Raw genomic sequence first — 23990 nt, forward strand, 5'->3', positions numbered from 1 at the left:
CACAAGGTGCAGAGAGGTCACACACATGGCATGGCTGGAATGAAAGAGGAATGTCCAGCACTGACCCACAGAGACGCATGAAGAGAATGCACTGGCGCCCACACCAGGCCTCCTCTCAAGACGACTGCCACAGCGGTGGCTTCTGCAAACCACCTCAGAGCTGCCTTCTGGTGTTTAATAAACATCCACCAAACACTGGCTCTCACAGGCAACAGAGAACTCCTGATTAGAGGTGTAAATTGCCCTTGTGTGTATAGAGCTGCTCATATGTTGATGGCAATTCTCAGCAGCACACTTGAAGGTGTAATTCCATTTTCCTATGGGTTGGCTTAGTGCAACAGATGGACACAAACTAGCAAAGATTAGGTGAAAACCAATTTCTGCAAGCTGAATGCTCTCTTTCTCAGGGACATCCACCAGCACACAGCCCTCTCCTCCTCAAAACTGAAACAAAGAGAAGCCAATTTGCTTAAAGTACACATAAAATTAAAAGCTACATTTAACTGTATGCCACCTAAAATACCTCCTCTCTTCAAAATAAAGCTAAAAGCATCTCAGCTGAAAAGTAAAAACATCTCAGCTGGACTTGTGCTCTACATACTCAAACTGAGCCAGAGCCCTACAAGGAGGTGCCAGAGAGCTTCTAACTCCGTCACAGGTACTGAAGGCATGAGAAAATAGTTAACAGCAGGCCGCCTGTTAATCCATGTCAGGTGAATGAAAACCTGAAGTCTTCCAAGTTCTATAAACTCCTGGGTTTCCATATTAGAGTCCAGTGGAGACAGAGAGAGAGCCTCAGCCAGATCTAGTGTAAAGCACTAACCAGTTCTTTTGAACAAGAAGCTTAGACAGTCACAGTTTCCTCTGAAGTAACACAAAGAAGTTTGGGCTGAATGAGCTACTGTGATCCTGATTATTCAAAAACTGATTCCCTGACTACTGAAACTAATCGTTGCCATCCATTCAACAGCAGAGCATATTGTTCCCCTGGACTACAGCAGTGGAGATACCCCAACTACTGACACACAAGCCACTGGGAAAAGTTTCATCTGGAGTAGCAAATTTGTCTTTAAAAATCCAAACAGTGACATCCAATTTCAGCTCCAGCATGTTAAAAGCTTAGAAGTCATCACTCTCATCCTTACAAAGAAAAAAAAAAAAAACAATGACAAATTGAAGATCAAAAACTTTTCTTGGGCCCGTCAGGGAACCAAAGTTGCAGGACTAACTGCCACCCAGAAATCTAAAGAAACACATCTCCTGAGCAGAATTCCAAATAATTCATGTAGATGCTCCACCTCACAGAGGAGGAACACGACTCCCCACTCCTTAAGCGTGGGCTGCACATAGTGACTTCCCTCTAAAGAACACAGTGCAGAAGTGGGGGAGGGGGTGGCACTTCACAGCAGAGAAACCTCACAGTCACTCCCTCAGCTGGGGAATCAAGGTCAGCATCAGCAGTGATGCATCTTATTGACAGTGCACACCCTGGATATGCCGTGCCAACCATGGCACTTTACCTCTGTGGTCTTCCTCCCCCAAACCCAGTGTAATGATGACAAAAACATCAGATAAATCCGAAGAATGGGGCATTCCACAAGATACCTGACCATCACTCCTCAAAACTGTCAAGGTCATCAAAAATTAGGAAAGTGTGTGAAAAAGCCACAGCCAAAGTGAGTCTAAGGATTCGTGACAACTAAATATAATACGGTATCATGGGTGGCCTCCTGGAAGAGAAAAAGGACATTAGGTAAAAACTAAGGAAATGTAATTAATAGTAATGTAACAATATTGGCTCATTAGTTTTAACAAATGCACCATACTAATGTAAGTTGTTATTAACAGGAAACACTGAGAATTCTTTATACTATCTTTGTAATTTTTCTGTACATCTAAAACTGTTCTAAAAGATGAAGTTTATTTTAAAAATCCAAACAGCAATCATGAATCATAACTATCTCGGTCATACCCCACCTCACTGTAAGTGGCTTATGTAAACAGATGCTGGTTGCTCCAGAATCCCCAGGGCTGGGCCCAGGGCTTGTGTCTTCACAACACCCCAGGCGTGCAGGTGAGCTCCTGCTGCCCTGGATTTAATCCCGAATTAATTTACATGTGGTGTGAATTACAGACTAAGGGAATGCAGGCTTAATGTTTGCTTATTTAACATAGGGAGGAATAATTTTAGAGGTGATTTTCAGAAGAGCTGAAGGGCGGGGGCTTTTCAATTGGCAGCAGGTGGCATCTGTGCTTCCCACCAGCAGGCCAACCAGGAAGAAGGAAAAGACACTGTGCGCACACAAAAGACCCAGTGAGGACTGCTGGTGGCTGGCATCATCCCCACGCTGCCCTGTCTTGAATGCCACAGTGCAACATGGAAGGAGCCAGGGGTAGGAGTCAGAAAACCTGTCTGGGTTCCTCTCGATGGTCACTAGGACTCTTAGGTAAGACCTCTGCACTGGTGCTCAAATCGTGGATCTTTTGTACCATGTCCTCCATCCTCTGGAGGTCGACTTTCCTAACTTCTCCCGTGAAGTTTCACATGGGAGAGTCTCATCTCCCTATGTCCAGTTGACATAATTAGAGGGCTCCCTGTGACAAGATAGAGCGCACCAGACACGCTCTGGTGCACCTGCCTTCCTCCAAGACAGCATGACTGCTACCATGCTGGGAATGCCAGCTGAGCAGCCACCATGAGACCAGCCTCTCCCCTTCACAGCCTCTACCTACCCACACTGTGACAACTCTGAAAACAAAGCACTAAGCTTTGAGACCCCCATGGCTGACGGCTCCTCCAGGGAGAGGAAGGCCCTGACAGACCGAGAATCTGGTTCCCGCCCATCACCCTGAGGCAGTAATTTACCCATGCAGCTGGGGTGATTGCAGTGGGAGAATTCTATGGGGAGGGCCTCTGAAACACCCCAAAATCACAGTTGAGTTTTCTCCAAGAACTTCTCCAATGCTCTATACTCTTCTGTAAGGATTAAGTGAATTGTTGGGAAAATAGAATAGTTTGGTCAGGGCCCTCACCTCAAGTCCAGTTGGGTGTGGTTCAGCACATCCTTTGTAAGCAAATTGTGTGTGTGTGTGTGTGTGTGTGCGCGCGCGTGTGTGTGTGTGTGTGGAGTTAGTGCGCATTTGCACCAATGTATCTTTTTAGTTTTGTTGCTATTCTTGTGTTCGAGAGAGACAGAGACAGAGAGAAGTAGAGAGGAGTTTTAGTGAAGCAGGCAGGTGGGCGTTTGCCTTGGGCGTCCGACCTGCACAGCCATGCTTTCCAACCTGCAGCTTCCAAGGACTTTTTGGCCAGTTACCTAGCTCATAGACCTGCGTGAAGGGGTAAGGTGACCTAGCCTGGCATATGAAGGGTTTGTGACCCAGTCTGGACAATGGGCTTGAGGGGTCTGGGAACTCCAGACCCAGCCCTAGCTCAACAATCAGCCTAGTCGGTGCAGGATTACTGGCAGGTAAAAGAGCCTGACAATTGGCGTGGTCATGTAGCTTTACAATTGGTGTCACAAACAGGATTAAGAGAGCTAGACAATTGGCACTGTGAGGAGGATTACAGGCCTTAGCCTAGCCAGACATTAATATAAACACCTAAACGGCCCTAAAGCATAAATAATATATGTCAATAATTTAGGCATACAATGAGATAAAGTACGCAACTCCTTAGGGTAAAACAACTGACAATTAAAGCAAATGCACCTTAATAACATTTACACTAATACCAGCTAATGCAAGAGATCAAAGAAAGCTGTTGGATTTCTCATCCCATCCTCAAAGAAATAACTGAAAGTAAAAAGGAAATTCCAAAAGGAAGGTGGTACTAAAATTCAGAGAACAAAATTATGAGATCATGACTCCAGTGTAATTCTATAGCCATAATTCTACATGTAAATACTGGATTTAAAATGCAAAATCTGTGGTTATTTCTAGACCACCGTGCTGATTATCTATGGGTAGCTTCTAATGGAAGTTGATTATTGCATATTTTTAAATAGGAAAAAAAGAAATAACTTCTCATTTGGCTAAAAAGCTTTGAGAGAGTTTTTTTCCTGAAGGGAGGACCATAGATTAGGTGGTCTCCCGAGTTCTCTTTCAGTCTGTGATGCTGTGATGAACAACCACGGTCAGAAGCAAGACTGCTAACATGCAAACCACGGACAGTAATGCCGGACCCATCCACCACCTCTGGGAAACCAAGCGTGCCACACAAGTCATCTTCCTACAGACCTAATACTTGAGTTGTTTAAGCAAGAGTCTTTCTATAATGCACTCTAATTAGTGCGCGTGGGGCTAGATGGGGCTGGCAGAAATTGGGTGGAAAGTCCAAAAATGTCCCCCTTGGAAAACTGACCCTCATAAAGCAGTGAGAGCTTGATGAGACCTACTGGAGGAATATGAAGAGTGACATTAAGAAATGACTGTGAATGTGGTCCTGGGGACCAAGAAGAGGCCAGGAGAGCTGCCACAACCTGTCTGCACAGCAGAACTAGAATCAGCATCAAAAGCCATGGTAAGCGGAAAATATAAGCATGATGCTGCCTCTGAGCTGAGGAAAGGCGGTCCCTACAGGGCCAGTGACCCCGGCCCAGAGAAGAAGCCGGGTCAGGGGTTACACTGAGTGCTGTGCCTGGGAGGCAGCCTGGCCAGCGGTCCTGAGATGTCAGCCCCTGCCCTGAGACAAGGCACACCGGGGAGAACCACCTCCTTTGAGAACACCCTGCTCTCTCTGTAGACGACATGTGTACATCCATCCTGGGCTCCAGCATTGCGGGGCACGTGGACAGCGAGCTGCTGCATGGACCCCACTCCCTCCAGCATGACCCCCCCTTTCCTGATGCATACTACTTTTTAGTGATAACATTTTCCCCACAGCTTTATCCTTTTTCTCTTATTCCCCAAGGAAAAATAATCAAAATAATTAGTTTTTGGAGGTTATCCTGATATGAATTAAATTGTGTGTCCTCAAAATTCATGTTGACATCCTAACCCCCAGTACCTCAGACTGTGACCTTATTTGGAAATACAGTCATTGCAGATGGTATTACTTTAAGATGAGGTCATAACGGAGTAGGGTAGGTCCCTAATCCAATATGCCTGTGTTCTTATGAAAAGGGGGGATTTGGACACAGAGACATGTACACAGGGAGAGCACCATGTGAGCATGAAGGCAGAGATGGGGGTGATGCTTCAATAAGCCAAGGAGTGCCAAAGATCACCAGCAAACCCCAGAAGCTAGGAGAGAGGCATGATTCTTCCTCAGGGCCCCCAGAAGGAACCAACCCCACTGACATCTTGATCCCAGACTTCCAACCTCCAGAACTGTGAGACAGTAAGTGTTTGTTGTTTATGCCACCAAGTCTGTGTCCTGTGTTATGAGAGCCCCAGCAAGGTAATAAAGCCTGAAATGTCAACTTCAGTTTTACACGGGTGTTCCAACAACTTCCCTGGGACATGATAAACCAGAAAACAGGTGAAGAAGACCCTGTTGCTGTCCCACTTCAAGGTGGCTGCACAATACTCGTTGGAGGCCCCCAGGCCTCTAATGGGAGACTAAATGCCTCTTACGAGCAGACCTGGAGGTGTACACAGTCCACTGCAGATAGAAGGGCAGCAGAATTTTTCAAGACAGAATTTCATAGTAGCTTCTTTTCTCATGTCAATCAATTCTGAAAGGCATGTTTTTATAGTTTCAGGATTCTATGGGCTAGGATGAAACAAGCTCTGCTATTATGTTACACATTTGAACAAAATACTAAATATTCAAATAGAACGTTCAGTTGAATTTTAACTTAGTGTATTAAAATACTTTAATGGTGAGATTTAAAAGGAACCTTTTGTACTACATAAGAGATGGCTTTTCCTCCCATTGGGAAATGAAGTGTAATCCCCATCCCCTTGCACATGGGCCAGTCTTTGTGACTTGATCAAGAGAATGTGACAGAAGTGACACTCTGGGACACAGGAAGCAGAGTCATAAGAAGCCTGCAGCTGCCACCAGAGCCTCGCAGAATGCTCATTCTGAGAGAAGCCAGCCACCATGTAACAAGGACAACTACCGTGAGACCACCACGCTCTAAGGAAGCCCAAGTAGCCACATGGAAAGGCCACACAAAGAGAGAAAGGTGTGTGGCCAGCCCCAGCTGCTCCCACCATCCCAGCCCAGGCACCAGACATGCACGTGAGTGAAGGATCCTTCTTGGACATTCCAGCCCCAGCAGACATGACATGGAGGACCAGGTAACCCAGCCAACAGCCAGAATCAAGGCCCCAAACATATGGCCCCAGTCCAGATGTTCCATCCATCTCCAGCCATCTGGTAGTGTCCCAGTCACTAGTAAGACATCTCTGCTGTGCCCCGCCTAAGTTCCTCACAAAATTATGAATATAATACAAAGGTGTTTGTTTAATGTCGCCAAATTTCAGGGTAATCTATTGTGCAGCAATAACTGGAACACCCTGTCAAGTTTTTTTTTTTATTCTTTTTTTCTTTCCAGATAGTTAGGTGGATTTATCTGGAGGCTACGGTGTAATTGAAATTCCATTAAAGATGCTTTTTAACAAGCAAATGGGACTAATGTATCTTTCCACTATAAAGGACGGCTCCATCTTTGCCAAACCATATCTTACACTGTGAAGTTACCCAGTAAAATCTGTACCTCGTGTTCATACTTCCTAACAGCTGCCCAACTAAAATGGGAACTGAGAGTGTAAGCAGCAGCTCACCGCAATGCTTGCAAGCAAAGTGTGACTCAACTCCAACGCAGAAGTCAGGAACGTCAGTAAAAATGAACTTCTGGGGTCATTCATCAGCTTCATGGCTCTGATTTCAAGTGGGCATCAGACAGACCAAAGAAAATGTGGACTAACATCCTAGAAACAGGGGCTCTTCTGACTCAGCAGGGCCAGAGGTCAGCTTCCCTGGCATGACCTCAGACAAGACCTCAGACAAGCCCCACGTGACCTGGGAGCTGTCTCCCCATCATCTCTCCAGAGAAAAAGCCCCAACTCTGCTCGCTGTCTGCCTAGGCTTTTGGGGCAAAATGTCTTCCTCATATCTCATAAAAATATTCCTTACTGGAACACAACCCTTTTCATATCGTCAAATTTATGTAAACTATGACCATATAGACAATGATATTTGTATGTGTGGTCTCTGCCCAATAGATAACTTATACCAGATTATTTTCAAATAAACAATGAAAACCAACAGCAATACATTCTAAAATTTAAACATAAACAATGAAGTATTAATAGCAAACTGGATCTGCCTGTATTTCAAGGCTCACTGTCCTCATGTGAACAGCTACACTCTCCTTTAAGCCTCATGTCAAGCCCATGGCATCTCCATTTCAGTAGAAATTTTAGGGTCCTACAGCTACTTCCTGATAGGGCAGTCAAAGCCAGGCCAACCAGATGCCAGCGTCTGCAAGAAAAAGATCTGGGTGGTGCCAACCTAAAGTACCCCCTTCCCCCAGCAACGCCCAGGTCTCTCCATCCGTGCTGTGCACACATCTCCACTTTTCTCGTCCTCACTCCGACCCCAGAAGCTGGATGGGCACCTTACAGATCTCTTCCCCAGATCCTGTGCAAAATGGCCAGGATTGTCACATCTGAGGTTGTTTGCTTGTTTGTTCATTTGAAGTGAAATTAGACTTCAGTGACCTTGTTATTATGGGAAAACATTTTTTAAATTATGTGTAGCAAGAAAAATTAATTTGAGATTATGAGTTTCCTGCAGCCTTCAAAGAAGGGTATTATGTAACTGTTAAAAGCAACTTGGCAAGATCTCCATTCCCGACCTGGAAGAATGTGCAGACGCTATGTGAAAGTACAAAGCTGAAGACTACCGTCTACAGTGTGAGTCCATTTCCATTTAGAACAAAACCAGAAAACAGAAAGCCCTCTCTGTGGATCTGTGTGTGGGAAAAAGAAGAACAGTATGGGAGGAGACTCACAAACCTCCACCTTGGTTAGCTGAGGGCAGGGGCTGGGTCAGGGTGAGATGTCTGCCTTTTTCCATAGTCTTTCCCCTACTGTTTGGCTAGTTACAATGAGATTGCGTTACGCCTGTACCTTACGGGGGGTGGGGGAGGCGGGGGGCACGAACTGCAGGAGAACTAAATTGTTAGAGTGTGTGGTCAAAGAAGACAGTGTCCACATTCCCTGTGGCTGAACACCCAGACCTTGAGATCAACTCCAGGAGGAGGTAAGTTAAGGACAGAGACCTGGAAGAGTTTAGCATCACTGCCTCATGCCAGGCCCCGGCTGAGCTTGCTATATACATCATGTCAGTAACTTTTCAAAACTGCCCCATGAAGTACTATCCCATGTTACAGATGAGAAACGGAGGCACAGAGATAGTGCAACCTATGATCCCCAAGTGATGGGGTACAGCTGGGATTCCCACCCAGGCAGCCCAGAGCCTGGGCTCTCAAAGAGTATGTCGTGATGCTTCAGTTGGGTTAACTCTGATCAAATCATTCGGTCTCTTTGAGGGTCATTTTCCTTTCTATCTACTGAGAGTGATAACACCTACTCTTCTTCATATATGTACAGCATCTTGCCTGTGCCTGTAAAAAGGGGTAGCGCAGAACTAACTGCCATCCCAATACCACAGGGACCGGGCCAGTGCTGCCAGGTGTGAGCAAAAAGGCATCAATGCCACTGGCACAGGGCTGTTGAGAGAGAGAGGAGAGTGGGTGCCATAGCTCTTCTGGACCTAAGGAGCAAAGAGGAACGTGGTTATGAGGTGGACAGGGCTTGGAATGGGAGATGAGGCCAAGGAACCAGGCAGGCATGGCCAACCATGTGGAGGGGGCAGTCCCCAGCAAGGATGTGGCCTGCAGCTCAGGCAGAGAGCACAGACACCGGGAGCTGCCCCAGAGGCAGGGACAGCACAGTAGCTGTGTCTTCACATTGCCTGCGTACTGTAGGACACTGGCCTCTCCATCCCTTCAGCCATCCATGACTTAGGTGACCAGCTGACACACAGGTGGCCTTAGCATTCGGCCCCACTCACCCCCTCCCCAACCACCTGACTGACATTCTTTAAATGTCTGTTCAATTCTCATGCACAGGGACAGGAGTAAACTGGTTTTCTTTTCATAAAAAATGTTATGCCTTTCTCTTTAACTGCAAAATAAGGTTTTTAAAAAATACCATTTTCCAAATAAAGCGTTTCTAGGAGGCATAGTAAATGTTTAAAATTTAGATCATAAAATGAGTTACTGATTCCTAGCAAACAATATTGCCCAATCAGCCTCAAATTTTCAGCTGACTGAAACTGGACCTCACAGCCTGGACCCGCCGGCCAGTCCTCTGCGTTCAGGACCACAAAAGCACTTGGACCAGGCAGGTCTTCATGTGTGTTTCCAATGCCCTAAGGGCACTGACGGCCTCAGCAGCGGGGATGGGCCGATTCCTCGTTCACCAGCTCTACTGTGAGTCCATCGCCTGCAGAAACCTTAAGAACTATAACTGCAGTTCCAATTTAGTCCAACAATGTTCTTTTGCCTGGCACAAGATGGGGGTCCCTGGCAGCTGCCCTGTGGGCCCACTCCTCAATCCAGCTCTGTTGCTGATGGGAGGGGGCTGGTGAGGGCCGAGACCTGTGGGTTCAGGCCTTCTGAGAGGTTCTCAGCATGAGGGTAAAGCCAAGGGGAAACCAAGAGGAAACAGAAGAATGGGTTCTACTGGCTGGGGAACTGCAGAAGGATCAGGACAAGCAGGTGTGATGTGAGGGCCCCATCCAAAGACACGTGCTTCGCTGGGACAGGTGTGCAGCTCTGGGGTTGGGCATGAGCTTTGACGTGAAGCCAGAAAGGGAATCTTTGCTCTGTAACAGGCTCAGCCCTTCCTCTACCATATGTCACAATAATATTTCAATCATTAGATCTGAACTAAACACAGAGTTAATTTACCGAATAATGTTTTAATGACAACAGCAGTGGCACCCAGCAGTGCTCCAATTTATGCATAACCTCAAGATAAATTACATCTTTTGACTTGCAGAGAAAGATGTTTAATTAGGAAGATTTTCAAATATAAAGAACTGTCACTGTAAGGCATGTAAGCTCATCACTATAAAGTCACTCATTAACATATGAAAACGTTACCGTGTAATAAACAGCTTATATAACAGGTGGTCCTAGAAATGGAACAAGACAACGAGAGCACTGCCCATTGTGTGGCTCAGCCAATTAGGCATTACCTGATGTTACTGAACATGGCCATCCCTTCACTCTCAGATGGGAATACTTTCGCCATAAAAGATTCTTTTTCATTGCACTTGACTGGATTCTGGTTTTCTAGCCAGGTACAATTCCAAATTAGAATTTGTATGAGAATAAGATATTTAAGATTCTCTTTAAGCACTGGTAGTTTAACACAGTTTGTCTCAAGGGTAGTTGCAAGAAAAAACTGCACTTAAGAAGTTGGTTAATCAGATGCAACCATAGTAACCAGAGGAAGAGATCAGTATAGACAGAATTCTGTGGCTTTGCCCAAAATGTGGGTGAAACCACCCCATATCCAACCCCATGGGTTTTGTGGTGGCTTGAGGAAATGTCTTATGAAGTTGGCTCAGTGTGGGGTGGTGGGGTCAGGGACATCTCAGTGGGTCCTGCGGGATGAATAGGAGTTTTCCAAGTGGAATGGCTTCAGAAAAGCAATTCAGGAAGAGGTCAACGTAGGCAATGCATGGAGCCCTGATACAAAATGTGACAATGAGGGTGGTGCAGACTGCTCAGGTGTCTGTTTGCCAATAAATTTGGTATTTCCTTTGTAGACAGTGGTTGAGGCACAGGAGGGCACTAAGCAGGGTGGCAAAGCAACTAAGTGCAACAGCGAGGACAATGGATTTGGAGCAGGGCAGGGGTGGGCAGAGGGGCAGAGGGGGAGACCACTTAAAGAATGCTACATTGTTTTCTGATCAAATGTGTTTGCAGCCTCACTGGGAAAGCAGAGTCAGACCGTACCCCCAAAACTAACCAGACCAAGAGCTGTTCTAATAGGTTACACATGAGCAAAACTGTGGCATGTTGTTTACAATTTCTGATAATTCTAATACTGTGATTTTCCTTTTTTTTTTTTTAAACAGAAAACCAGTTATTATCCTGGGAAGCTACGACCATCACGAACCCAACATTTGTTTCCTGGAATGTTGCAAATGATGTTAAGAAATAAAAACAGAAAGAGAACAAACCCCTTCAAGGATTATGTGCCCCATTCAAAGATCCCATGGCTTCAGAGCCATGGACTGTCTACTCTTGTTTCTCTATATGCTCCCCTGATTTTTGTCTCTACTATATTTTCCCTTATCAATTTAATACTTCATTTATTCATGATTCAAATATGCCAGGCACCATGGTAATTAAGAGCTGGGGCACAGCAGTGGACTAGTTTCCATCCCACAAGGCTTGCATTAAAGAGTCAGTAACCAAACAGCTGGTTAGGGAAGTAGGACTGTGATGAACTGCCAAGGATACGTCAAGGTGCCTTTGAAGGCGCGGGCAGAGGACGTGTCCTGCCCCTCACACCCCCCTAGCCTGTGGCAGAGCTGCCACTAAAACCTGGAACTCCTCATTCCCACCACATGCTGCCTCACTCCTCTTTTGGTTTTCTCATTTGTTCATTCATCTGCTTGCACCTTTGTGCATTTGTCCATTCATTCTTCCAGCGTTCAGTTATTCGTCCACTAACTACACATGGAGAAGGCCCTGAAGACACAGCCTGCTCGTCCCAGCTCAGCTGCAAGGCGTCCAGACATCACAAGGCTGACGAGCATTGCAGGTGTTGGAACGCAGATGCACTGGTGCATTCGCCAGTGAAAGGTGAACAACTGCCCCAGGGGGCTCAGCAACAGCCTCGCAGAAGTGGCCCCGATGGACGCAAGCTGGAGAATGAGCAGGAGCTGGTCACTTCCACAGTATGCAGAGCAGGCTCCCATGTTCCAGGAGCCATGTGGACAGGATTGTTCCCCTCTTGGAAGTCAGAATCAGGAGGCAGAGGAGCCAGGAAACCCAGTCTGTATCTGTGTCAAGCTCTATGGAGATAATAGGCGACGTGCTGGGAAGCTATAGGGATCTTCTACAGAGGGGGAGGTGGCATCCAGGCCCAAAGCCTGCATGAAAGGAGCCAGGATAAGCACATTCCAAGTATAGAGAGAAGCTTGGAAAGTTCCAGAAACTGTCAGCAGGCCAGAGGGGCTGGAGCACAGGGCATTACTAAGTGAAGTGACAGCTTAGGCAAAGTACTACAGGCCTTGGGGAAAAGTCTGATTTTTTTCCTACATGTGACAAGAAGCCACTGAAAGGTTTTAGAAGACTTATTAACAAGACCCTATTTTTACATTTATAGAAGCATACTGGTCAGGCCCTCAAGCCCATAGAAGGGTTTTGTTGCAAGCAGAAAAGTCTGCCCCTCTTCTAAGTGATGCAGCAGGTCCCAGCCCTCGACCAGGCCTCCACGTATGGCAAAAGGTGCCCAGGTTCTGGCTGCTGCATTAGGGTGGGGGATGGTGACAGGAGATGGTGGCTGGAACCAAAGAGATAGCCATGAAGACAGAGATGAGGGGATGGATTTCAGATAACTTCTGAAGGAAGAGCTGGTGGGATTTGATGTGCATGTGTGAGGAGGTGAGGGAAAAAGATTGCTAGATATTCCAGGCACCTTGGTAATACTATCTTTACAGCCCTAATGCAAGCTTTCCGTTCTACAGAAAGGCCAAACAGCTGCAGGTTTTCCATCACGCACATGCCATAGTTTATCAACTGGTCCTTCTTCAGTGGATTCTTGGTTTTCAGATTTTTGTATCATGTACAATGTTGCAATGAATTCTCACTTCCAAGGTGTACAGGCCTACCTGCAGGATCAAATCCTAGAACTGGGATGCCTGAGTCAAGATGTGAATTAACCCATAGTAGTTTTAATTTTGCTAAGTTATCCTACTGGGGAGGTACCATTTTCCACTCCTATTAGCAAAGTATGAGATGGTCCATTTCCCTACTTCATCAAAAGATTATGTTCTCCAACTTGTGGTTTTTGCCCCATCTGATGGATTTTGTGGTACCTCAGTGATGTTTTAATTAGAATTTCTGTTATCAGGAGGTTCACAGTGTTTTCGTGGTTAAGGCCATTTGAATCTTTCTGTGAGCTCTCTGTCCATGTCCATTTCCATTTGTGGTCTTTTGCTTATACATTTCTAGGAAATAGGAACTGTTTGTGATATCAGTTTAAAGTATTTTTTCATTTGATATTTTGCTTTTGAGTGTGCTTGCTTTTAAAAAAAATTGTTTTTTACTTTGATGTGATCACATTTATCCAAGTTTTATAGCTGCAAAAGAGTATTAGACGAGCTAGTAAAAAGGAATGAAGAAACTCCTTGTCCCAGATTTAGAAAGATCTCCAAATGCATCATTAAGTGGGAAAAGCAAAGGTATAAAGCATACTCCTTTTTCTCTAAGAACAAGGAGAACATGGGAATATATGTTCTTATTTGCTTGCATTTTCATAAAGGAACTTGATGGTTAATTTTATGGGCCAACTCGGTGAGACTATGATTCCCATCTCTTTGGTCAAACCCCAGTCTGGATGCTACTGTGACAGTCTTTTTTGGATGTGATTAGGATCTACAGTCAGCAGACTGAGTAAGGCAGGTCACCCTCCATGATGTGGATGGGCCTCCTACAATCGCTAAAACCTGAGGAGCAAAGACAGTTCCCTGAAGTAGAAGCAATTCCTCTCAGGACAGTGCACCTGCCCGAGTTTCCAGCCTGCTGCCCTGTGGAGTTCAGGCTCAAGACTGCGACTTCAACACTTACCCCAGCCTCCAGCCTGCAGCAGCCTGCCCTGCAGATTTCAGTCTTGCCAGCCCCCATGACTGAGTGAGCCAATTCCTTAAAATAAATCAACCTCTCAGGCTGGCTCTCTCTCTCTCTCTCTCTCTCTCTCTCTCTCATTGGTTCTATAGATCTGAAAACCTTGACAACACAGGAGCACCAGGATTAGACAAGAAATGAATAAAGTGATTGGGTGTGGGAGGGACGGGGAAGGTTAGAAGTGGGAATTCACAGTTTAGGCCTTGTTATACCCAGAAATTTAAACCATGTACACATATCACCTACTCAAAACAGAAAATAAAATCTAGGGCATAGTTAACTTTTAGGTGTAAAATAAGATAAATGCTATATAAACTAAGTAATAAAGGTTTTTTTTTTTAATATAAATTTAAGATACAAAAGAAAAAAAACAGGAAATTCTTCAGGTTTATAAGTTTAAGGTACCAAAAAAAGGGAGGGGGGGATTTTCCAGGTTTATAAATTTAAGATACCAAAAAAAAAAAAAAAAGGAATTATCCAGGTTTATCCAAAAGATGAATTGCTCAGGAAGAAGACAATTTTTAAAAGAACTGAGATGCAATTATTCTAAACATGAAACTATATACCACATTTTTAAAATATATAATATTTTTAAAATCTGACTTATCCATGCATCTGATATAAGCTTTGGTTCCCACCAGCTTTTCTAGTCCTGACCCTCCAGATGGGCAACATAATTTGTATCAATCTGCAAAGGGACTGGGCCATGGCTTGGGCTGGAGCACCTGGCCTATGGCTGGAGAGATTTTCCAGGTAACAGGTGCCACCTCCCCAGAACTCTTGCTCATCACATGCTAGGATTTAGAGATGTCCAGGGTAAAATAACACTTTTAAAGTCAACCCTAAATGTTTAATACAAACTATGAACTATGCATAACAAAAGCTTCATCTTGGAAGCATACACCATTTTATGGGAAACCCAAATCCTATAACATATGTAACCTCATTTGTTGCAGTGAAGTTTTCCTCTGTTGGAGAAAGGTATTGCCATCTCATGAGCATTTTTCTTACTCTCAGAAGGGGTTTTACAGACAGGCCCTCTTTGGTGTCCTCTGATGCAGAGTCTGTTCCAGAGAAGCACTGGGCACTGGGAATGCACATGGTACCAGGACAGACAGCCTACGCCCTAGTGCCCACAGCACTGCATCCACAGAAAGGCCTGGCTCCTATAGCTTCCAGAGTTGGAACACACAGCTGGTTGTTATAAGAAGGCCAGGCACACCACTGCCGCCACAGGGCCCCTGGGGTCCTGAGGCAGGAGCTGGGGAAAGCCAAATCCCCACTTGAAACGAGGTAAAGAGCACACCAAAAACATCATTTCCAAGCAAGTAGCTCACCATAGTCACCACAATTGCCATGGCTGCTACAAAAGTGGCTAGTCACCACAGCAGTAGTCATAGCCACTGTACAGGTAGCCCGCCAGACACTCGACTGCACTGACACAGGGGAGACACCAGCAGAGACCAAGAAAAAAAAAAAAAAAAAAAAAGTCTCTCTCCACAAAGCACACTCTAGAGATATAGAAGAAGCATCTGCTCTACGATAATAGTGGGGGACCTGAACATGCCTCTTTCAGCACTGGATAGATCTAGGCAACAAACCAACAGAGAAACAGTTCATCTATCAGAAGGAGAGAACAAATCTATGGTTATTAAGGTGGGGGAAGAAGGGAAGAGATTGGGTAAAGGGCATAAAGAACAAGTATAATATATAATAATGAATATGCTAATAAAAAATGAAAGAAAAATACAACAAGGCTCCTACTAAAAACATACTGGAAAGAAACTATATCTGCAGCATTAGAGAGCCAGCGGAAACCCATGGTTAGGAGTCTGGGTTGTAGATTAAACACACAGACACATACACAGACACATCAATACGCACAAACACACAGAGAGATACTCAGACACACACACACACACACACACACACACACACATGTGTCTGAATCCCGGCACTTTACCGAGCTTGCTTCCCCATGTAAAGTGGTAACGGTATGGTCCCACCATGAAGAGCAGTAATGAAATCCAAACGCAGCCGTGGCTGCTAGGGCTGCAAGTGCTCATACAGAACGAGCGCTTAATAAATGCTGGCTCCTCCTCCGTAACTTTATTTCCTACTAATAGGAAAATTAAGAGATATATATATCCTTGGATAGTACTTGAAAGCTATCACTAGGGGCTATATTTGGGAACCTGTCAACTGGATCCTTGAGTGAAATTCCCCCACCCCTTAGGCCTCTTAGGAGTAAGACCCAGAGTGCTCAGGGATCCATTGTGGAAGGAGCTCGGCAGATGGAGCTAGAAAGGAACACAGGCTGAGAGAAAGGACAGCATTCAGAACCCTCAGGGTGGGGCACACAGGGCTGCCCTAGGCTGAGAGCACCCCCACACGTCGTCCCATGTTTCTCTGCTTCTTGCAACAAGGTCCTTTCTACTGTGGAAGCTCTCCTGGCCTCCTCGACCACAGGACAGGGAATGCCCCCGGACATAACACCCAATCAGTGGAGAAGAGGAGCCAGTGAGGCAAAATAATAAGAGTTGACATTTATTCCTTCCCAGACATTGACCTAAGCACCTTATCATTATCTGTGTTAGCTCTCATGACAAACCTACAAATTACTATAGTTGTTACTGTTTTCCACATGGGGAAACTGAGGCACAGAGAAAGCAAATAACTTTCCCAGGTTGCCCTGCTGGTAGGCAGCAGAGCTGAGGCTCCAATTCGGGCAGGCGAGCTGCAGAGCATGTGTTCTGAGGGCAGAAGCTACACTGCATGATGCAGGCCAAGCTGGGAACTTTGGAGGATCCCAGCAAACACAGGTAGAAATCAAGAAGGAAAAGAGCCTCCAGCAAAGGCACGGAAGGAGGTGGAAGCAAAGAACAAAACCAGGTGAACGCCTGTGACAGGTGCTGAGGGAAACAGAATGGTCACCAATTCTTAGCGACACACTCTGAGTGACAGATTTTGAGAAATGCCAGCAGCCGGGCCCCTGTGACTGGTTGTTATGATGGTGTCTGAGGCTGAAATCCAGTCTGGACTCTGCTCCCCAAGGTGGAGGCCTGGCACGAAAACACGGATTTCACCTCTTCCTGTCCACATAGCTTCAGCCCGCAGCCCCAGCTCGAGATGACAGCCAGGAAAGACAGACGCAGGACAGTGTCAGTGACAGGGATCTTCAGCTCACTGGGGAAGTCATCTGGCTGCTTTCCATTTTCTCCATAAACTAAGCCCATCAAAATCAAATGTTTGCACGAACTAAATTCTTTGTTACTTTCTGGAATGGTTCCATGAAAGGGGCACTTTCATTTAGCTTCAAACGGCCCTTTCTGCTGACTTCTAAATTCATTATTTCACCTTCCCATCATCTTCAATTAAAGCTCATCATCCTCTTTGTAAACCAAGAAGATTTATGGTGACATTATTTAGTGAGTTTGTTTTTTTTTTAATGAGATAATGTAAACTTCAGAAAATGCTCCAATTTTGCAGTTATTCATTTTGAAGATTCTTGGCCATAAACTAAAGCTAAGGCCAAACTCCAAAAGGGAGAAGTCACATCTTGAGTGAAAGTTCTGATCGGATGTAGTCTTCCCCAGCTTATTTGAACATAAATTGAAATTTTAAGCCTCAGGCCAAGAGTTAAAACTATAGCTTCTGATTTGCTTCCAATCTGATCCATAAATAGTTACTTATACTCCATTGAAAAGTTTGGATTCACTTCAGAAAGGCCTCATACTCACAGCCCTCTGAAATGCCCTTGAAATGCCCTGCTAAGTACAACCTGAAACTGATTTTCCTGTTCTCAGATTTCTAAAAGAAGGAGTCATTTCCTGTCTTATACATGGTTTATTTTTAAATTTCATCACTTTTCACTTTTTTTCTACACAAGGTCACTATTTTATTTTACACACATACACATAAACACAAAGAGACTTAGGACTGACTTCATCTTAAAATGAATTTTTAAAAAAAATCTTGCTATAATGAAATAATTTTACCTGAAAAGTCATGGAGAAAGGAAAGTACTAGAAAAAGATGGACAGATGTTCTTGCGATTGAGGAAAAGAAAGGGGCAAATTAGGACAAAATATTCATGTAAAGTCAGTCAGCACCTACGGGGCTTCATTAAGCGTCAATGTTGGTTCAGAAACGTCAGCACCAGGCTGCCTGGCACGCTATTCTTCCACTGATAGGATCAAGGCAGTGTAGACACACCATATCTGGGCAGCAAAGATCAGCCACATTTGAAATTTCTCTCTTGCAGCACAGAAGCTCGATGACAGAATTCTATCAGGAGACCAAACTTTCTGCTCACTGTTGATGCTGTGGGAGACACTTCGAAGAGTCAGGTTTATAGGGGGAACAATCTGGGCCAAATGAGGAATATTGTTAGATCACTGAATCAGGGTCCAAGAGGTTGGTGGGCTTAATGGAGTGAGAGGAAATATATAGGGATTAATGCCCAATCTTGTATTTGAGTTTGAAAATAATCACCTTTAAATTTCTGAATTCAGAATTCATCTATTCAGTCCAAAAATATCTGAATGTGTCTTCCCTGTGGCAAACACTGTACTCAGTTTGGGGACATAGCAATAAATAAAACTGCTAAGTAAACTTCACAGAGTGAGGGGGCAAGAGACACACAAATCCTACCGGGCATCCATCACAGGGCAGTGCGTGGGGAAGTTAAAACGGGAGGCGCCTGGGAGGCAGAGTAGCAACTTTGAAAGGGTTATGAAATGAAACTCACTGAAATGTTGACATTTGAGCAAAACCTTGAAGATGAGGGCAGCAGCCCTGCAGCCACCTGGGGGAAGAATGTTCCAGACTCAGGAACAGCCAGGAGTGTGGCCAGAGCTGAGTGTGAAGGGAAGGGCAGGAGGAGGGGCTGGGGAGGGAGGGGTGGTCGTGGGTGGGGGAACTTTGGCTTTTAACCTGAGGGAGTGGGAGTCTCTGGAGAATTTCCAACACAGGAGTGACAGGACTTGGCATGAGCTTTGACAGAATCCTTGTGGCTCACAAAAGGAAGCTCTGTGGCAACAGAGTGAGGTGGCTTCTGCAGTGTGACCTGCGATTGTGCACAACCTTCATGACAATCCAGCCCCAGGAGAAAAATGGCCAAAGGCCACAGAGAATTCACACAAGAATTCACAGAAGAATGCTTTCAGCTACATGATGTCATATGAGCAAACCACTCAGTTCAAGTTAACTTCCTATAAGTTAATGGTATAAATGAAAATTTAGTTATCAATTTTTTTCTTCCCATATAATCATGACCTAATCTCTAAATTCTGATCAAATAACTTACCACTGGCCAAGAAGATCACTCAGCAACTGAGCCTCAATTTGAGGGCTTCAACTCAAATATCTCATTGGTCGCGTCGCAATTCACAGAAACCCCGTTGGAGGAGCAGGGCCCGAAAGCTGCTCAGTGTCAGTGCACACGGATGGGGACTGCACGTCACAGGCACAGCTGACGGACCCGTGGGGCTGCCGTCCACTGCAGTGTCTGCTTTCCTGGACCTTCCTGAAATTCATCAGACTCCCACACATGAGTGCTACTCCCTCCACCCTGCAAAACCTGCTCCCCCAGGAAATGCCTGGGCCCCTTCCCGCGTGGTACACCAAAAGCAAAACCCTAACATATATCCCCGTATTAAACAAAGTAAAATTAGAAGACTCAGTTTTATGTCTACACAACTGCAAAGACAAAAGTCAGAATGTGAAGTCCAGATTGTTAACATACCTATTGAAACAAATGGTTTAATCAGAAAAGTGTAGCTATAGTGCATACAAACTCGCATCGATCATAAATAAATGAATTTCGGCTTTTTGCATTTCGTGCATGGGACTTATTTACATGGCATACTGGCAAACTGGAATGTAAACTAACAATATAAATAACACAAACTGGAAACATCCCAAGCTGCCAGAAATAGGAAGAAGGCAGTGTTTTGGCATCCTACAGTATGAAAAACTTACAGTGATAACACAGCTAATTCATAACCAGGTTGGGAGGGAGACAGCACGCTGACCTATAATAAATTAACTTCAACTGTCTTCCACTTTCTGCAGACATTGAAATCATCTTATCCCTAACCAGAGACATCTCTGTTTAAGAGCTCCCTACACTACAAAATACAAACACTATCAACCCAGCTATAAATTACATAGCTTTGTATTCCTATTAACTGTTTCTTAAAGGTTTGCTAAAATTCTCCTATAAAACTGTCTAAGCTTAGTGTCTATCAGGGAGCAGGGAGATTCTGAAATCTAATTCAAGTTTTTTTTTTTTTTTTTGTCTTTTGTCTTTTTTCCATGTCCGGCAACGGATCGCAACCCTCAGTGTTGCCCCCGTACCGGACCGGGGACCGGCAACGGGATCGCAAGCCTCGGTGTTGCTCCCGCGCCTCGCTCAGCCAGTGAGCGGGAGCCGGTCTGTATGTGGGATCCGAACCCTCGGACAGGAGCGCCACCGCGCTTCCCAAGCGGCGCACTATCCAGTGCGCCACCGGGCCGGCCCTAATTCAAGTTTTTTAATGGCTATTCCTCTATTTGGATTTTCTATTTCTTCTTATGCTAATTTTGACTCTTTGTATTATTTATAAGTTAGCCATTTTATCTAAATTTTCAAATATATCGGCATAAGGTTGTTAATTATCCTATGTCTACAATCTCTTTATATTGTTATTTTCTTTTTTCTTTATTATTCGTGTTTCTTCTCTGTTTTATTTCAACCAAGAAAAACAGATTTGTGTACTTACAACTCTTTTCAAAGAATTTTTGGGTTTTTGATTGTCTCTATTGTATTTTGGATTTCAGTTTCATTACTTTTAATCTTACCTAAATTATTCTTTTTGTGAATTTATGCATTGATTTTGATTAATGATTACAAACAGGAATTTAACTTCATCTCTAGTGTGTATGAAGTTTGAAAACTAACTCTGAAGTCTTCAAAAAAAAAAAAAAAACCCAAAAAAACCTACAATCTTCCCTCAAAAGTTTGCAATACTTATTAATATTCAGTAAGAGATACGGGAACATATCAGTATTTCATTCATTCAACAGATGTGGGAGTCTTTGGGATGAGCCTGTGCTGAATTAGGAAGTGAGAATGTGTAAGATTAGAGTCTACACTCCAAAAATGAAACAGAAATGAAAAATTAAAAGTGATAACAATAACATGACTAACAATACCAACAGCAACTAACAGTAATTCCTTGGTTATTTATGTGCCAGATAATGCTCTAAGTGTTTCATATGGATTTTAATCCTCAAATGATCCCATATGGAAGGATGAAAGTACTATAATTATCCTCAGTCTGCAAATGGAAATCCCCAGGAATGAAGAGGGTAAGAGTTAGCGAGTGGTACAGGCAAATCTTTATCACTAGCCATCAGCACGTTATCTGGCGTCTTAGTTTTAATTTTAATGGAAGTTTTGTTACATTTTGACAATTGCCAGAGCAGATCAGGTACTGTGCGTAGCTACTTGATTTTTTCCTGCTTATGTTACATTTGAAAGTCCTCTGGTCTTAGGAACGTGGACTTCCTCCTCCCCTTGCTGTCTGTCCTCACTGACTCCCCCACGTGGCCGCTCCGCTGGCATCCGTCGGAAGAGTGTCCCAGCTCATTCATCATCTGACACACTGACTAGCTCAACATTTTGCCACTTCCGAGCTGGTCTTCCGCACGCCTCCTCCTCACCCCGGCTGTCAGCCAAACTGGAACTTGCCTTGGCAGCTGCTATCATCTCATTTGTAAGATTATTTTATTCCTTTTTGCTTATTCACTTCCCTTTGTATATTTCTTAGATTTTTTTTTTTCTTTTTGTTCCCCTGGACCAACTATTTGGCTCATTTGTTTATTATCACATGATATTATTCACCCTCATTATCTGACAGCTCTTCAGATTCCATTAGTCAAGATACATAAATATCTGAAGTCTAGCTCTCATTTCTATTAGGTTAAACCCATACAGATTTTGCTCTGTGTAAAGTGACTTAAAATTTGCATGAGGATGACATTTAAATTAGTGTATTCACTATGGCATATGAATATCTGAAATAAAATGCCCATTTGCCTTTCACAGGAAAGATCACCTGGGACAGCAACAGCATTTTAAAAAATATCATGCAGCAGCATTTTAAAAAAATGTTTGAAATATATAAATAAGTTCTTTTCCTCAATACACAAAATGCCAATATGTTCTCTCCTAGGTTACTAAAAAGATTCTCTCTTTCACCTCTAATGGGTTGGTGCATTTGATGGTGTGTGTAGTTCAGAAAAAAAGATGGCACTAAGTCCTGCACACAACAGATACTCGGTCACGCAGCGCCCCGCACACTGGACATGAGCTCAGCGTGTCTGCATGGGAGTGAGAGGATTCCCTGAGGGTCCCAGCTGGACAGGCTGCTTGTTTATGAAGGTATGTAAGTAAGGAGGTAGGTATGTAAGTGTGTGTAATTATGTACATGTATATGCCTGTACATAAGACATGTGTGAATGTGTGTGCTATGTGTGTATGCAAGTACACATATATGTAGCAAGGTAACACTGACAGCACTCACTGTGAACAGGCCTGGCACTCTTCTGCACTATTCTCCCCAGACGTGGCACTTCACTCAGTTGTTACAACAACCCTTGCAATATAAATACTAATAGCCAATCACATTCACTGGTCGCCATTTGCCTTGCTGTGCCCTACCTAAGCCCGGCCACCATCTGCAGGGTAGGTTCCATCATTTTCCCCACTGCACAAATGAATGAACTGAGCCTCAGGGGGATGAAGCCAGTCACCCAGTGTATGAACTCCTATGACCCCAATGTTATCAGTGGGGAGACTGAAGCATAGAGAGGTTCAGAAACGAGACCTCTGCTCTTGAGCACATTATACTGCTCCTCAATAAGAAAAGGTCACGTTCTGTGATAGCTAATTTTATGAGCCAACCTGATGAGCTAAGAGATACCTAGATAGCTGGTTGAACATTATTCCTGGGTGTGTCTCTCGGGGTGTTTCTGGGAGAGCTTAGCATTTATGTCAGTGGACTGAGTAAAGGAGATCAGCCCTCCCAATATGCGTTGGCACCATCCAATCCATGGAGGGCCAGGTAGCATAAAAAGGCAGAGGAAGGGCAAATTCTCTCCCTCCTTGAGCTGAAACGTCCATCTTCTCTGTTCCAAGACATCAGAATTTCTGGTTCACAGGCCTTTGGACTCAGACTGAATTACACTACCAGCTGTCCTGGGTCTCCAGTGTGGAGATGGCAGATTGTGGGACTTCTCAGCCTTCACAATCATGTGAGCCAATTCCCATGATAAATCTCTTTTGACATCCTATTGGTTTTGTTTCTCTGGAGAACCTTGACTAATAATGTTCTTTTCAAGAATGTGCAAAAAGACATGTATGTATATGCACAAACACACACAACTTAAATAACACCTTTCTATCATAAGAGAATGGGGTATGATCTAAGACATGGGATGGGGGTGGGGGACGGTGGTTGCAGAAGGTTAACTTTAAAATAGATATTTTGAAGAAACAAGAAGAAATTCTTGGAAAACATCTATATAACATCCCAACAATAAAAAGACATTACCTCTGTGAAACACAAGCAGATTGCAATGATAGAAAAGGAAAAGATGAGAATAACTAGTGACCAGAAGGGAACACACCAAGATAAAAAGAGACTGTACAAAAACACAGACAGACCCAGTTAAAATCTGTACTGGAAATAGTAGAGAGCAGGCCAGATACAGGAAAAAGAAAGATCAAAATTGTTCAAAATATTTGCTGTAGTGCAGTATTTAAATTTTTTCCCCATTCTGCTAGACTTTTCTTGTCCTCCAGATCCACTGCGCACCCTTTACTGCCGCCTGGAGGTGGATCTTGATGGACTGTGTGAACTGGGCTCCGCTGTTCTCCACTGGGTTCAGAGGTGGGAGGCACTGAGGGGAGCCTGGAGTGGGAGGGGAGGGCAGTGGGGTATTTACTTGCTCCCTGCTGGACCTTCCTGCAGTGCCTTCATTCTTCCACCAAAGGCCACACCTCTGCTGGGGGGGGGGGAGGGGGGGTTCCTTTCCTGAGAATTCAGTTCTAGC

At 44.4% G+C, this 23990-nt stretch overlaps 1 protein-coding gene across 1 annotated transcript in view; it reads left to right on the plus strand.

Moving 5' to 3' along the window:
• Window positions 1-4426: 4426 nt before the first annotated feature.
• LOC103605040 overlaps window positions 4427-23990 on the plus strand; it is an 85753-nt gene continuing 66189 nt past the window's right edge. Inside the window, exons 1-4 of the mRNA XM_008589622.1 lie at window positions 4427-4613; window positions 4745-4863; window positions 10154-10327; window positions 11690-11938. Of these exons, the coding sequence (XP_008587844.1) occupies window positions 4427-4613; window positions 4745-4863; window positions 10154-10327; window positions 11690-11938 (729 nt within the window). The remainder of the gene's footprint in view (window positions 4614-4744; window positions 4864-10153; window positions 10328-11689; window positions 11939-23990) is intronic.

Source organism: Galeopterus variegatus, unplaced genomic scaffold (assembly GCF_000696425.1).
Source record: "Galeopterus variegatus unplaced genomic scaffold, G_variegatus-3.0.2 Scaffold5558, whole genome shotgun sequence".
NCBI classification, from domain to species: domain Eukaryota; kingdom Metazoa; phylum Chordata; class Mammalia; order Dermoptera; family Cynocephalidae; genus Galeopterus; species Galeopterus variegatus.